The 15,110-nt window shown below is 39.7% G+C and overlaps 1 protein-coding gene across 2 annotated transcripts; it reads left to right on the forward strand.

Moving 5' to 3' along the window:
• The first annotated feature begins 8,375 nt into the window (after window positions 1-8,375).
• On the forward strand, window positions 8,376-14,955 carry LOC125212787 (uncharacterized). Of its 2 annotated transcripts, none has more exons than XM_048113046.2 (5): window positions 8,376-8,532; window positions 8,729-11,280; window positions 11,449-13,206; window positions 13,727-13,976; window positions 14,118-14,955. In XM_048113046.2, the coding sequence occupies exons 2-5, from the start codon at window positions 8,791-8,793 to the stop codon at window positions 14,615-14,617; spliced, it is 4,998 nt and encodes a 1,665-aa protein (XP_047969003.2). In that variant the 5' UTR covers window positions 8,376-8,532; window positions 8,729-8,790; the 3' UTR covers window positions 14,618-14,955. The 2 variants fall into 2 exon arrangements, with proteins under 2 accessions (XP_047969003.2, XP_088923877.1); XM_089067751.1 differs by having other exon boundaries at window positions 8,379-8,532; window positions 8,667-11,280.
• The last annotated feature ends 155 nt before the right edge of the window (window positions 14,956-15,110 follow it).

Below are 15,110 nucleotides of genomic sequence, written 5' to 3' on the forward strand. Positions count from 1 at the left end.
TTTCGATTTACCCAATACCATATTACACTATTTGCTTCTCGTAGTACAAAATATGCAAATAATCTTCTTTCATTTCAACCTTATGTAATTACATATTCATGGTTCTTTTTAGGTAAAATATTACTAATAGTGAATATTAAGAGATTGATAGCGTGTATAAGGAATATGTATGTATTATGCTGGCGTTACGATATTCTAAAATTTTCATCCAATACATTATATATTTTCGAATTGAGATAAATCTCTCATTTCTTGACTCCAAGGAACCACAACATTCCATCAGTTTGGTATCAATCCTTGGGAATTAGACTATTTCATGTAATTCTCGTTCAATTCAATAGTAATCAACTTTTTAATTGCACAACTCTCAATTATAGAGATTTTGCAATTAATTAAAAAATAATTTTTTTCAATAGAGGGTCACTGCTGCGAATGGGTTATAAGACCATCTCCAATAGTACTGCAAAACCTAAAATGCAGTAGAATATTACCTCCAACAGTATTGCAAAATCAATCTCATTATAGGTTTTTGAAGAAAAAATACCTATCTTTAGGTTTGCACTAAAAGTATACCAAAAACACTTTTCAGAGTTTGAGTTATTGCATTTAAGTCCAAATCAATTCATATTTATCAAAATAGAAGAAGAGAAAGAAGAGAATTTAAAATACAGAAACTGAAAAACTTACGGAGACAATGCAGCGGCGTGAAAAAGAAGAAGATGTGAAAAAATAACCTAATCTTATCTTATTAATATTTGATTAGTTATTAAATAGTGGGCTGGCCCATATTAGTATTATATTATTCGACATTATTGATTTATTTTAAATTATTTTACTAACATGAGCCGTTATTTATTTCAATAGAAAATCAAATCTTATTAGATAGTACTCCCTCCGTCCCACAAAAGATGTCACACTTTCCTTTCTAGTTTGTACCACAAAAGATGTCACATTTCTTTTTTTAGAAAAAGTTCTCTCTCACATGAATATAAAAATTATATTTTCTCTTTCCATTTAACACACAAAACAAAACCTCCTAAAATTTCATGCCTTCCCACAAGTATGACATCTTTTGTGGGACGGAGGGAGTACTTATAAGATAGATTAAATGACTGATGTTATATATAAATCTATGGAATCAATTATTTGATTAGGTAGTTAAATATTATATGTACATTACTAATTAAATATATGGAACCAATTATTTATTAATTAATTAATATTATTCAAAACAAATATGCTATTAAATATAACAAAAAAAATATTAGTAATTAAAACGATACTATGGATTTCACGGGGTTAGTATGTAATTTAGATAAAATATATAGACATGATTGAAAAGTATAAAAAGTTAGTGCGTGAGGAATATTCTTTTGGGTTTGAGTTTAGTGTAAATGGTTGGAGCAAAATCAATATTTAGTGTAACATTTACACTAAAATAGGTTTGAGTTTAGTGGAATGGTTGGAGATGCTCTAAGAGCACCCACAATGGTAATAGACTAGCCACAAACTCCCCCTCATATCATTAGCACTAAAATTCTTCCTGCCACATCATCAGGACAAGCAACTGACCAAGCAAGAGGCTAGTCACAACAAACAAAATTAAAAAAAAAAAACTAAATTTACGGAATTAAACACAAAATATAGAATTAAATTTACGACACATATACGAGAAAATTCATTAATTTTATTTAAATAAAAAAAGTACATTAATTAAAAAAAATTACATAATAATAAATAAAAAAACTGGGCTTCCACACACGAGCCCCCGCCCCACTCTACTCCTCGTCGCCGTTGCCGCCGTCCTCGCTGCCACCCGGGACCCCCAAATCTGCAGCATCTGAGCCCTTCAACTGTGCCGCGGCGGCATCCAAATCGACCCGCATACTCTCGAGCATTGAGTGAAGACACCTCTTCTCCACGGGGTCAGTTGCCTCCCTACATTCAGCTAAGATCTTGTGCATCTGAGCCCGCGTTTGTTGACGCGCGAAGAAGGCGAGCTCGGCTGGCGACTTGCCAGTTAGAGGGGATGCCGACTGGACCTCCTGGGACCTGGCCGACTCCCCTTGTTGCCCGTTGCACCCGCCTTTGACCAACCGGGCGAGTGCGACGAGTAAACGATGGAGGGGACGGGAACTCCTGAACATCCTCGGGGAGGTCGTGGGAACCGCCGTTGCTGCCGCTGTAATCACAGACATAGTTCAGTCGCTGCTTCTTCGGCCACCCAACATCGACATCTGCCCGAAACTTCTCAGAATTTATCAGCACCACATAGCAGTACCAGTAGGTGAACTCCTTATAAGTCCCCGCCACGGGGAATGCTTTCTCCTCTATCCTCGTGTAGTCCTCATCTGTTTGGCCACTCGTCTTCATGCGGAGGGCGTTGGTGTACAAGCCCGCAAATCGGGAGACCGCAACCCTGATTCGGTCCCAACCCTTCCGGCACTCCTCCCCGGTGTATGACTTCCCATGCGGGCAATTCCTCCGGTAGGCTGCTGCAATTTTAGCCCACATGTTGACGATCCTCTAATTGTTCGCAACGAGGGGATCATCGCAAACAGACACACAAGCCTTGGCCAGCGCGACGTTCCTATCGTCTGTCCACTTCCTCCGTGCCGGGCTGTCGTCATCAGCCGGCTGCGACGACTCACCGACCACCCTCTTGCCCTTCATCTTCTTCTTCGGTGCGCCCCGGCCCGCCCTACTCCCCCCGTTTGAACGGGAGTGTCCGCCTCCTCGAGATCTATCACCAACTCCTCTAAGGACTTTCTCCCTACCTCAGTGAACTGCGTCTCCGTTGGGGTCGATGTGTGCGAAGAAGCAGTCAAAAAATCAAGACATGGGCGATAGACATTGCCCTCCCCCCCCCCCCCCCGCGTCCCCTGCATCACGGGCTGCCCCCCCGGCATCATCTGCGGCTTCATCTGCATGCCGGCTCCCCACCCAGGCATCATCTGCATCCCGGGTTGCATTCCCGGTACCCCCTGCCCGCCGCCCTGCGGCATCATCTGCATCCCCCCAACTGCCACCCCGGGCATCATCTGCTGCCAAGGGTACATGTTGTAGTACCCGCCGCCCATCGGCCCCCATCCAGCTCCTGCGGGTACCGTGGGAGTTTGAGTCCCGCTCGTCGCTGGAGTGGACTCGTTGTTGTTATCCATTTTGCGTTGTTGCTCTTGTACAGAAATTAGGAGAGAGAGAAAACTCGTTAAAACAAGTGGTGCGAATGAAAATGACGTGAAAATTGCGTATATATAGTTTTTCGAAATTTTTTTTTTAAAAAAATTAAGTGCTGGCCGATCGCTCGCCGATCACCCGCCTGCAATGGCGGCCAGCCAATCGGCGAGCGCATCGGCCAGCGCTCAGAAACCGGCGTGCGCTCGCCGAAAATCTCGCCGAAATGGTGCTCGCCGGTCGCAATGGTTCGGCGAGCGGACCGGCCAGAGCCAGGAATCGGCTAGCCGGTCGCTCACCGACCATTGTGGATGCTCTAAGATCATATCTTTCAGTGTGGACAGAATCAATCTAGTAAGATGCATCTTCATATGTGGTAGAACACGAGAGTTGAGATGGTGTGGTATTTTAATACTCAAAAGAATTATTTGTTTCTAACTTTGTTTTGCAAGTCACTAAGAGCTTGGAAAATGATAACACCATAACGAGGCAAAACTCCCTCGCTTGGAAGAACTCTGCCCCACCTCGAGCTCAACTGCTTGTCTTGTTTATAGTGCAAGAAATGTTTAACACTAATATAGAGTATGGACTGGTCAGATGGGACATGTTAGGATTGGTATACTGAAAAGCATATTTCGAGCATGTTGCACGAATAGAATTGCTTGTATACAATAAATTCTACAATCCACTTTTAACCCAAGGCGAGAAGAAGTAATTTATCGCATTGATGTTTGCTTGTGCATTTATAAGATGTTTCTCAAACATTTAAATGTATAAGAAGCAAATAAGTCTAATTCTTCTACATAATAGACTGGTCGTGAACGATGTTCACAGAAGGTGACGCAGTCGGTCCTTTGTGGAAGAGAAATAGAATTTCACAACCTAGATAGGCTTTGGCTACCTATGGTGAAAGGTTGCAATGTCAGTCCACATGTTTCCTCATCTTAGGAAATAAACGACACTGGTGTGGTATAACACTGAAGGATCTAACAGTGAGATAAGTCTTTCTTGCTATTTACTGAAAGACGAGGTCTCGGTGATTGTTATTTCTTAATCATTGTTGACATAACATTGAGCATACGATATTGATTATGCACTACTTTGATATATCAAATGGTGCGGATTTTTCGCAATCCAAGAATCCTGATATCTTGGGTAGTGGTGATCAATGTCTAGAGGTGCTAGTATTGTTATTGCAATGAATCGTGTGCTGGGTGAGTCCAATTTGATAATATCCTCAAGAGGTGTTCGGAAAAAGTTTTATTATTCAGAAACCCGGCCGGTTGGAATTTATTCTAGAATAATAAATAAAGATTTTGAACTAGACAACTCTTGGAAAAAGATATTAATTAATTAAAGTCAAATAACAGACTTAAATTAATTAATGGATATTTATATCTTAAACACGAGAAATAATTAATTAAAGAGGTAAAGCCCGGATTACTCGTAATTTGGGATTGGACGGACAATCAATATTATTATACTATAGTGGATGATAATAATATTCTGTTTGGGCTTGTATTAAATTGAGGCTCAATTTAATTAGTAAAAGACCAACAGGTTTGGCCCAAGTCCAACCCCCATGGATCCCTAATCTGACCCAACATAACTCTATTAAAAGGAGACTAAATAGAAGACTAAATTAATTGATTTTAATTAAAAAATTTCGTGCTCCCTCTTTGGGAGTGGACGAAAAATCGGTTTTTCACAGAACTGATATTCTGTCTTCTTTCTAGTCAAGTCCTTTTGATTCTGACAAGCTTTGCCCACCCAAATGTCAGATTCTGAGTTCGGGATATAGATTAGAAGGTTCATGGTTGAGTACGAAGAACATCACGTGGAGAAGGTGCAAGCAATCGTCGATTCTTCGGAGAATCTGTTCGGTAACCCTAATCCGTAGGAATTCATGAATTAGGGTTTTGATTCCTTATTTGTGAATTATATGTGTTCTAGCCTGCACTTGATTGTTTAACATGTGATAAATTGATCCCATAACCTGTCAAATAGATCCATATGTATGATTTATTTGTGAGTGCATGACTTCCGCTGTGCAAGGGGCACCACGAATTGAGGATGATAGATGTATTTTTTGCAAAGAAGAGCCGGAGACGTTGAAGCACATCTTTATTAACTGTAAAATCTCGAGTGGTGTGTGATACTATTGTTGTGATCAATGGAAACTATTCATGTGCATGTCTAAAGACCTGATGGGAAAAAATATCGAAAAAAAAATAAAAGGTTAGAAAAAAACTGCGCTACATTAGGAATTGTTGTATCAGCTTTTGTTAATTTGTATTCTAGTGCTTAAATCAAACTATACTGAATAGATTAAAATTAGGTAATTTCACTCAACATTAATTTAATAAGATTCACAAACTCCTGGACTTGAGGTTTGTTTGATCAGTGTTGCATTGATATTGATTAGTCATGCATACAAAGTTGAGGATTAATTCTGTTGAATTTTCTCGTTTGTATGTGATACTGAAATAGCCTAGCCTTTTTTTTTTCAATTTACTAATCCCTCGTGTTGATAACTTGATATCATTCTGATTGGGAAAACTGGTTACAGTTATTTGTTTTTTTGGTAATTGTAACCTATAAGTAGTTGTTTGCTATCTGCCTCTTACATCATTAATTGAGATTAACTGACTTAAATAAATTAGTACTACTATGAAATTTGCTCTTTTACTATATCTTACTTATATATCCATTTTCTATCTTTCATTTATGTGGAAAATAATTTGCTAAACATTTCACCAATTATTGACTTTATGAAATGTTATAGCTGAACAATTTATGGTTTTATTTTACGTTATATTTGGACTTTTAACAATTTAAACTTTGAGTACTGTGCTTAGTATATGCATGGTCTTATATTTATTTATATCTAAAGATATGATCATAAAGTTTAAAAATACACGTTATAATGCTAATTATTAGTTTTGGTCTTAATACTCTTATTACCCTAATTGGCTAATCCAAAACACAAATATTCATGGTTAAGGTTGTAAATTTTTAAATGCTAACTTGATAAAATTACAATCGAATTTTAGTAGGGCTGAGTTGCTGATCCAATTAACATTTCTAGTAATTTTCCTTGGCGATGGCAATAACATCCCCATCTACAACAATAATTTCCCTCGACTTCAATTACTCATGTAATATTCATCGCATTGCGGAGGAGCTGATGGCACATTATATGGCCCCAAATAGAGGTGTCCACGGTTCAGGAACCGCTGGTTCCGGTTTTGGAAATTGTTGAACCGGAACCGAACCGCGAGGGTGTTTCGCGGTTACGGTTCCGGTTCCAAAACCGCCGGTTTCAGTTCCGAACCTGTGGTTTTTTACGGTTTTTCACAGTTCCGAACCGCCGGATTTTTTGTGGTTTTTTGCAATTTTGGCTTGATTTCATGATTTTCCGGTGGTTTTTCGCGGTTCCGGCACGGTTTCAGTTCAAAAATTTTTGAACCTGAATCGAACCACAGTTCAAAAATCGACGGTTTTAATTCGGATAAATTCTCATAGTTTCGGTTCGGAACCGTAACCGACAGTTACAGTTTCGGTTTTAACCGCTGGTTCGGTAACCTTGGGCAGGTCTAGCCTCAATGTAAGCCAAGAAAAACAATCAAATCCCAACTAAAGTGACACGTGCATCATGAAAGATACGTACTCGACACTTGCATGTACCCGATAACATTGTGCAAGAATGATTGAAATGATTATGCATGGGCATTCGAGACACATGCAATGACAAATACCAAGGTCACTGACAATCCAAAACTGTCATATCAATCCGCACAAGGCACGTTACGACTGCCCCTACATGGTTGGCAATATCGTTTCAATGCTCCCACCGTAAGTGGAAAAAATTCCCATCAGATGCAAAGAAAAATACAAGTAGTAATTGTGGAAGATCCAACCATCATCTTAGAAAGATTCTTTGGCCAACGACTAATGATTTAACATGTATTCTTTGGTGTCTCCAGGTCAACAACGACATCAACATGTTGAACCACTATGACGTATTCAACAATGCATGGAATGTAGAGCGCCCGTTGCAAGCTTCACCACCAATGTATGTCCGTACAACATGAGCTACTACTTCGTGAACGACACCTATCCTATGTGGCTAGCTTTCATTATGACCTTTTCATGTCTAATAGACTAAAAAACCTCATTTTGCACAGAAATAGTAAAAAAAAGACGTGAAAATGCTTTCGGGGCTCGCCACGCATGAACACATAATAAAGACCAACTTGGTCGACTCCGACACGATCTACTTGAAGAAATCTAGGCATGCTTCGATCCCGCGATGATTAAAATATTTTTCTATTATATTTTTAGTATGATTTATTTTAACAATGTATATTTTTATTTCAATCATGTAATATTAATGTTATGAAATTTTAATAATTTTCTGTTATTAGTAAACCTACTTAATTGAAAATTATTACTATTAAAATTAATAAGAAATTATGAATAAAAGAAGTAGGCAGCTAACACTCTTGAAAACCTAATGCTTAATGTTTATGAATAGTGTAAAAGTACGCATGAATATATAATGTTTAAGGAATTAATACTTATGAATAAAAGAAGTAGGCAACATGTAATTTTATTGACATTTCAATATACTATATTGACATTAAGTGTTGACATTTTAATTTCACTGTATTGATATTTTTAATACATTGCATTGATGGGTTAACAGAGTTAGCAATTTAAAAAATTAGCAATATAACGCACCCTATTAAGAGATTATATGAATACTATTAGGTGGTGTTCGGTTTCATAGATAAAATAAGAAGTAACAAGATATAATCTAGGATTGAGTTGTGAAATTATTTTAATCATAGGAGGTTAGCTATGACTAATTATCTCATGATTATCCATCTAAGATTGAATTGTGGGATTGAATCTCATGAATCAAACACATTACAAATTTAATTCGGGATACAATCTTGCAAATCGACCACCTTCGTGGAGCTAGGTGAACAATATTTTATTTAGCAATTTCCCTAAATCCACATTTCGAATCGACGAATTATATATACCCACGTGGGATTGATAAAGTGGCTTTGCATTAGCCAATTTCTCATGAATTGATCCCTTTGATCGATTATTTTGCCAGCTGACAAATACAAGCCCTAATTTAGCAAAAATAATTACTAATAGCAAAAAGAAAAAGGTTTTGGGGAAAAAAAGAAAATAGACAAAAAAAGCAGTGAATCAAATTAGGGCTTCAAATCAAAGCTGGAAGTTTCTCCTTTTTCCCATTCTCTCAATTTCTCCCCAATTTGAACTCTTTCATGCTCGATCTCCACTTCTCCCATGGCGTGGTCGCCGTAATACTGATTACAGGTACGGTTCATGTGTGTATGTCGCCGGATACATACTTGCATGTTTAATCTCTGCATTTATTTTCCTGCTTTTTCTTAGTTTGCCTATCAAATCGGCGTATTTTGATAAATGAATTGCCTTTTGGTGTATTCCAGGAGAATTTGATGGGTTATTTATGGATATTTTTCGTTTTCTTTCCGTGTGAAATTTGTGGCAGATCTAAGTGGGGCATGGAAACAAAGGGGGTCGTATAGATTTGATTGAATTGAGTGATTATTGATGGAAATCAGCAACAAGAAGTCTGGTGGCGCTGAAATCCCTAAGAAAAACCGTTCATTAGATCTCAAGAGCCTCTATGAATCCCAGTTTTCTCAAGTGAGGAATAGTAAGAAGAAAGTTTGTGATGAAAATGATGGGGAAAATGTTAAAAAGAAAAAAAGGAAGAGTAGAAAGGAGGTTCCCCTGAGTAGTCTCGAGAGTGATGCTAAGAAGAGTAGGAAGGAGGATGTAAATGGTGTAAAACCAGAGCTAGATTTTGGAAAAAAATTGAAGGACGGGAGTGAAGGTCTGCATGAAATCTCGTTGCCTTTGGGAAACAATGGAAGTTCTTTTAATATCCCAAAGCGTCCACGGGGTTCTGTGAGGAGGAAAAAGTTGAAAAGTGATCAAGGTTCTGAGCCGACCAGACATTCTGATTCTGCTGATTCTGCAGGAGAAGTCAAGGCTGAAGTTACTAAATCTGAGGATGGGGAGGCCCTCAATGACCGATTAGCTCAGGTAACAACCCCTCTATTGGGTAATGACAGTGTTTCAACTGTGAAATCCAAGAGAAAGGTAAATGGTTCTAGTTCAAAATCAAAGCAGAAGTCTGATTCAAAACCTGCTGTGAAGTCTAGTGGTTCAAATGTGAAATCAAAGCAGGAGGTGGGAGCTGAAGAAGTTAGGAATAGTGAGCCTGGTTCAGCTTGCCACACAGGGAAAGAATGTAATCCAGTTGTAAATAATAATGTTCCACCGCGTAAAAGAAAGCAGAGAAACAGTCAGAAGAAAAAGGATGTAGTACTTAGCAGTGATAGAGGTGGTGCCGAGGCTAAAACTAAGAAGTCTCAACCTTCTATGGGTAGTTCATCAAATAAGCTGTTTGTTGATTTTGTGGATGAGGACGATGATGATGAAGAGAATCTTGAGCAGAATGCTGCAAGGATGCTCTCCTCTCGGTTTGATCCAAGCTGTACTGGCTTCTCATTGAAGAAGTCTCCAGTTTCTCAGAAGGCCGATGGATTGTTGTTTTCATCTTCATCTGCTCGGGTCTCTTTTACCCGACAGGCCAAGTCGTTCGCTGATGGACCGTCTGCATCAGCTGATGATCAGAGCAGAAATCTTAGACCCAGGAGAGGAAATGCAGGGAAAGGCATCCCAAGGAAACGACGCCATTTCTATGAGATTCTTTCCGAAGACTTGGATCCATACTGGGTTTTGAACCGGAGGATAAAAATATTTTGGCCACTGGATGAGAGTTGGTACTATGGCCTTGTGAATGATTACAATTCGGAAACTAAGCATCATCTCATAAAGTACGATGACCGAGAGGAGGAAATTGTTAATCTCCTAGATGAGAAATTCAAGCTTTTGCTTCTCCCTAGTGAGGTTCCTGACAATTCGAAAAGTAAGCGGAGAAGGGCCAAAGATTTACATAGTGGACAAACAGCTCCATCAGCGGGTGATGATAGCTGTACAAGGGACCCTCTTGATTCTGAACCCATAGCGTCATGGCTTGCTAGTCAATCTCATCGTGCCAAAGCTCCACCAAAATCTTTAAAGAGACAGAGGACTTCACTGAAGCACCTTCCTTTGGCCTCTTCATTGTCATCCGAGAAAACTGACTACTCAAATAGTGATGTAGTTGACTCAATGATATTTAGAAGTAATCCAGATTGTGAATCTGCATCAGTAGATAGCTTACTTGATGGCCAAAGGGGTAATAACTCTCTGCATACTCACACATCTCCAAGTGAGAAACATGTGGTTTATGTTAGGAAAAAATACCGTAAGGCAGTTGAAGGAGGTAATTCTGTGTCTAGAGCTGTTAAAGCGTGTAGAACTTCTCCATGGACTGTACCACCACTTTCCCCTGTTGGTGTTGGCTGCCGACCTTCTAAAGGAGGATCTGGCAAGCTACTATGGTCATTTGACTGTCAAGGCAAATTAAGACTGAAAGATGCTTTTCTGGAATCTGACCAATTCAAATTCGAGATTTGCTTACCTGGATTACCATGTCTAGGGACTTCATTTGAATCAGGGATTTTTTCACTGCTTCATGACATACTTATGCTTCAACATGGGGTGTTGGTGGCCAGTTCTCCTGCTGTTGTCCTGGAAATGCTTTTTATAGATACTAATTATGGCATGAGATTTCTCTTATATGAAGGCTGCCTGAAACAGGCTGTAGCTTTGATCTTACAGATCTTGATTGTCTTTAGTCAATTTGATGAAAAGTGTAATGACGGCATGAAATTACCTGGAACCTCAATAAGGTTCCAACTTTCTAGTTCTCAAGATCCAAGGAAACAGCATGTGTTTGAATTCTACAGTTCCTCCAAGCTAAAATGTTCAAGATGGCTTTACCTGGACTCGGAGATTCTGCAACATTGTTTGCTCATTAAACAGCTGCCCATCTCAGAGTGCACGTATGACAACATTAAGGAACTTGAATGTGGCAATTTCCAGTCATGCGTACCTTGTAATGGTTTAAAACACTCGTCAAATGAGGTATTCTCTTATCTTACTTATTCATATGCTATTTATACTTTTGAAATATTGGTTTTATATCCCTCTTTTTTCTCCCTAACTGTGTTTGTAATAGCTAAGATACTGCGACCTGGAAGTTGCCATGGATCTGTTATTTAACAGTAATGGTTCTCCTTCTTTCACTTCCAGGGTTTCAAAAAGAAATATGTTTCTGGCATTTTGCCAATGGGTATTTCCCGAGAAGCCCGTAATAAAAGGATGACTCAGTCTGCTTTTAGTCTGGCCGCAAAGCCTGGAAAAGTGCCTCAATTCGCTCTTTCCTTTTCTGCTGCACCAACTTTCTTTCTAACTCTACATCTCAAGCTACTGATGGAACATAGTTTTGCTTGGGTTAATCTCCAACATCAGGATGCTCTCTGCTCTTCAGAAAGTTCTGATGCTATTTGTCAACCAGGTGCAGAATGTGCTCGATTTAAACCCAGATTCAGTGCTCTTCAAAATGGTACTACTGGTAATAATATCAGAAAATTGGATGCTAAAGCTCCTGGTCTCATTGGTTTTCAACAAGATTCAGGAAGAGGTGTTATCTTGGCAAGCAATGCTGCTGAGAATGCACGTTCCTCTAAAAATATCCAGAGGGAGAATCCTGAGATTGATGGAAGGGGTGGATGTCTCAAAGAATTTGCTGGAAATGCATCATCCAAAATTATTAGTCAACCATGCCAGGATGAGCCTAGGAAAGAAGCGCACCAACTGATTGATGCACCCGAAGTTTCATCTATGCCTACTTCAATCACATCTCAAACTCCCGCCCCTAGGATTAATTCCACACCTGGTGCCCTGAGAGTTGACATTCCATCTTCTGAATCAAGGCAGGCCTCTGATGTGGATTGGAAAGTGCATGATGAATTTATGCATAAACCCAACACTATAGGCTTCAGAAGCTCATGGCAGCATAGTGGAAGCAACTCAGTTTCTTCTCCATTTGGACATAAGCCCCCAGTGTGGCCTGATGGAAGCCCAAACTTCAAGCCCAATGGATTCAGTAATGGACCAAAGAAGCCACGCACTCAAGTTCAATACACATTGCCTTTTGTAGGTTGTGATATCAGTGAAAAGCAAAAATCGCCAAGCACAAAATCTCTTCCTTGCAAACGAATTAGGAAAGCTAGCCTGAAGAGGATATCTGATGGTTCTGGTAACAACCAGAAAAATGTGGAGTTGCTTCAGTGTGTTGCAAATGTACTAGTCACCAATGGGGACAAAGGATGGAGAGAATATGGGGCACATATTGTGTTGGAAGCTGATGATCATAATGAATGGAGACTGGCTGTGAAACTTTCTGGGGTTACTAAATATTCCTATAAGGTTAAACACATTTTACAGCCTGGGTCTGCCAACCGCTACTCACATGCTATGATGTGGAAAGGAGGGAAGGACTGGGTACTGGAGTTTCCAGACCGGAGCCAATGGGTGCTTTTCAAGGAGATGCATGAGGAATGCCATGACAGGAATATCCGTGCTGCATCTGTGAAGAATATCCCCATCCCCGGAGTACGGATGGTTGAAGAGAGTGATGATGACCATGGAAATGAAGCTCCTTTTGTTCGGAATCCTGTACAGTATATCCGACAGGTCCAAAATGATGCTGAAATGGCAATGGATGCCTCACATATTTTATATGACATGGATAGTGATGATGAACAGTGGTTGATGGCACACAATAGTCGTGCTGACAAACATGATGAGATATCTGAGGATTCCTTGGAGAAGGCAATAGACATGTTTGAAAAAGTTTCATATTCTCAGCATCGGTTGAACTTCACAGATGAAGAAATTGAAAAGCTTCTGACTGGAATGGGGTCAATGGGGGCTGCAAAAGTCTTGTATCAATACTGGATGGAGAAGAGGGAGAAAATCGGCATGTCATTGATAAGACACCTGCAGGTCTGTTTTATATCATTGTCCTTTTATATTGTAGCATTGCATATCGTTTGTTAAGTTAAATACCTTTGGTCATATTTAATACTCCTATAGAGTGTCAAATAATTGCTCACTTTACTATGAATGAATTTTGAAATGCGTTTTAGCAGTGTGTCTGAACCAGAAAGAAAAGAGAACAAAGCATCAATGCACGCTTTCAATTGATTTTAGAAATATAATTATTGGTGGCATGTATGCTTTAAGTTGATCTCATAGGTTTAGTGTGCGTAGGTAACTGATCTCTTCAGGGGAATATATAGAGCTTTTGGATCATGCATCTGATTAAAACCATCACATTAGGTAGTGATTGACAAATCATTATAAAACTGAATACGGCTCTTCTTATTTTCCGAAGCTTGTCGAGCAAACTTAACATACAAAAATACAGCTTCAAACTTAACTGGCCAATATATGTTATAGAAATATATATTTTCTTCCTTTTTTGTTGTTCTTAGGCTCATCGCTATCACTGTTCTGTATTCAGCCTCCGCTTTGGAAGAGGTATCAACAACAGCTGAAAGAATGGGAGCACAAGATTTCTCCCGGATTATATGCCTTTTCTTCAGGTACTCAGGGGAAAGTTCGTCCTGAAAAACCACCCATGTTTGCATTCTGCTTAAGACCACGTGGCTTGGAGGTTCCCAATAAGGGTTCTAAACAACGGTCTCACAGGAGACTTCCAGTTTCTGGACACCATCATGCTTCCATGGCGGATCAGGACAGTCTTATTTTTGGTAGTATTCACTGCTTTCCTGTTGCAATTGTCTCAATGATTTATACCATTGCCTTTTTTTTTTCTTTTCTTTCTGGAAGCCATATCCATTGTTCCATGATCATCTCTATTTTTGTCACCTATTAACAATCTGTCATGGCAGGGAGGAGATCCAATGGTCATGTTTTCGGAGATGAGAAGATGTTGTACGCAAGCAGTCTTCATCATGACTATTCTGATGTTTCACCATCATCAAGGCTATTGTCTCCACGCGATGCGCATTTCTACTTGAGCACCGGAGCGTCAGGCAGCCCAAAGTTTTATAAAAACAAATCAAAGAAGCTCGGATCATACCCCTCTTATAACAACCAGCCCTACACCCCGAGGTCAACAGGGAAGCGAAATGCGATCCAGCAATGGAACACTGGTGTGCCTGAATCACCCGGTCAGTGGCCTTATTTCCTCGAAGGACCTGACAGTCCAGATCTCCACGAACTACGATTACGCGATGCATGTGGTGCGGCACAGTATGCACATAAAATGGCCAGGCTGAAGAGGGAGAAGGCTCAGAAGCTGTTCTACAGAGCAGACCTAGCTATCCAAAAAGCCGTGGTTGCTCTGATGAATGCAGAGGCCGTAAAAGAGTCAAGTGACATCAATTAGAAAAGAGAATGTGGTTCTAGTTCGTGTGGAGGAGAATAACTCTCCCATCAGCCGAGAGGGCACGATCCTATCATCGTCCTCGTCTCCGCTGTGGGTGCATAGAGAGTCGCAGATTTCAGATACGCGGCTTTCTATAATTTGTCCATAATATAAAATAGTAGTCATTTGTAGCGTGATGGCTGGGCAGGTATTTGTAGATGGCGATTTGTCACATCTGCCTAGTCTGATACAAAGGTCTCTCGGCTGTATTTTCACTGTCAAGGGCATTTTTGGTAGACGCATGTATTTTTCCAGCCAAAAAATGAAGCAAGAGGCGCCTCAAATTTTAGAATTCTCAATCTTTGTACATAATTTTTGTTGTTGCCCTTCTCATGGTTTTCTAATCTCTACTGATATTAATTACTAATACACTATGGTTGTCAGATCCATCAAAACTGTGTATGGCTGTCTGTTACTCTCTGATTATACACTATAGTTAATTTGAAATTTGTAA

This window comes from Salvia hispanica, chromosome 3, assembly GCF_029641045.1.
Source record: "Salvia hispanica isolate PSC_SH4W2 chromosome 3, Shi_PSC_v1, whole genome shotgun sequence".
Taxonomy (NCBI): Eukaryota; Viridiplantae; Streptophyta; class Magnoliopsida; order Lamiales; family Lamiaceae; genus Salvia; species Salvia hispanica.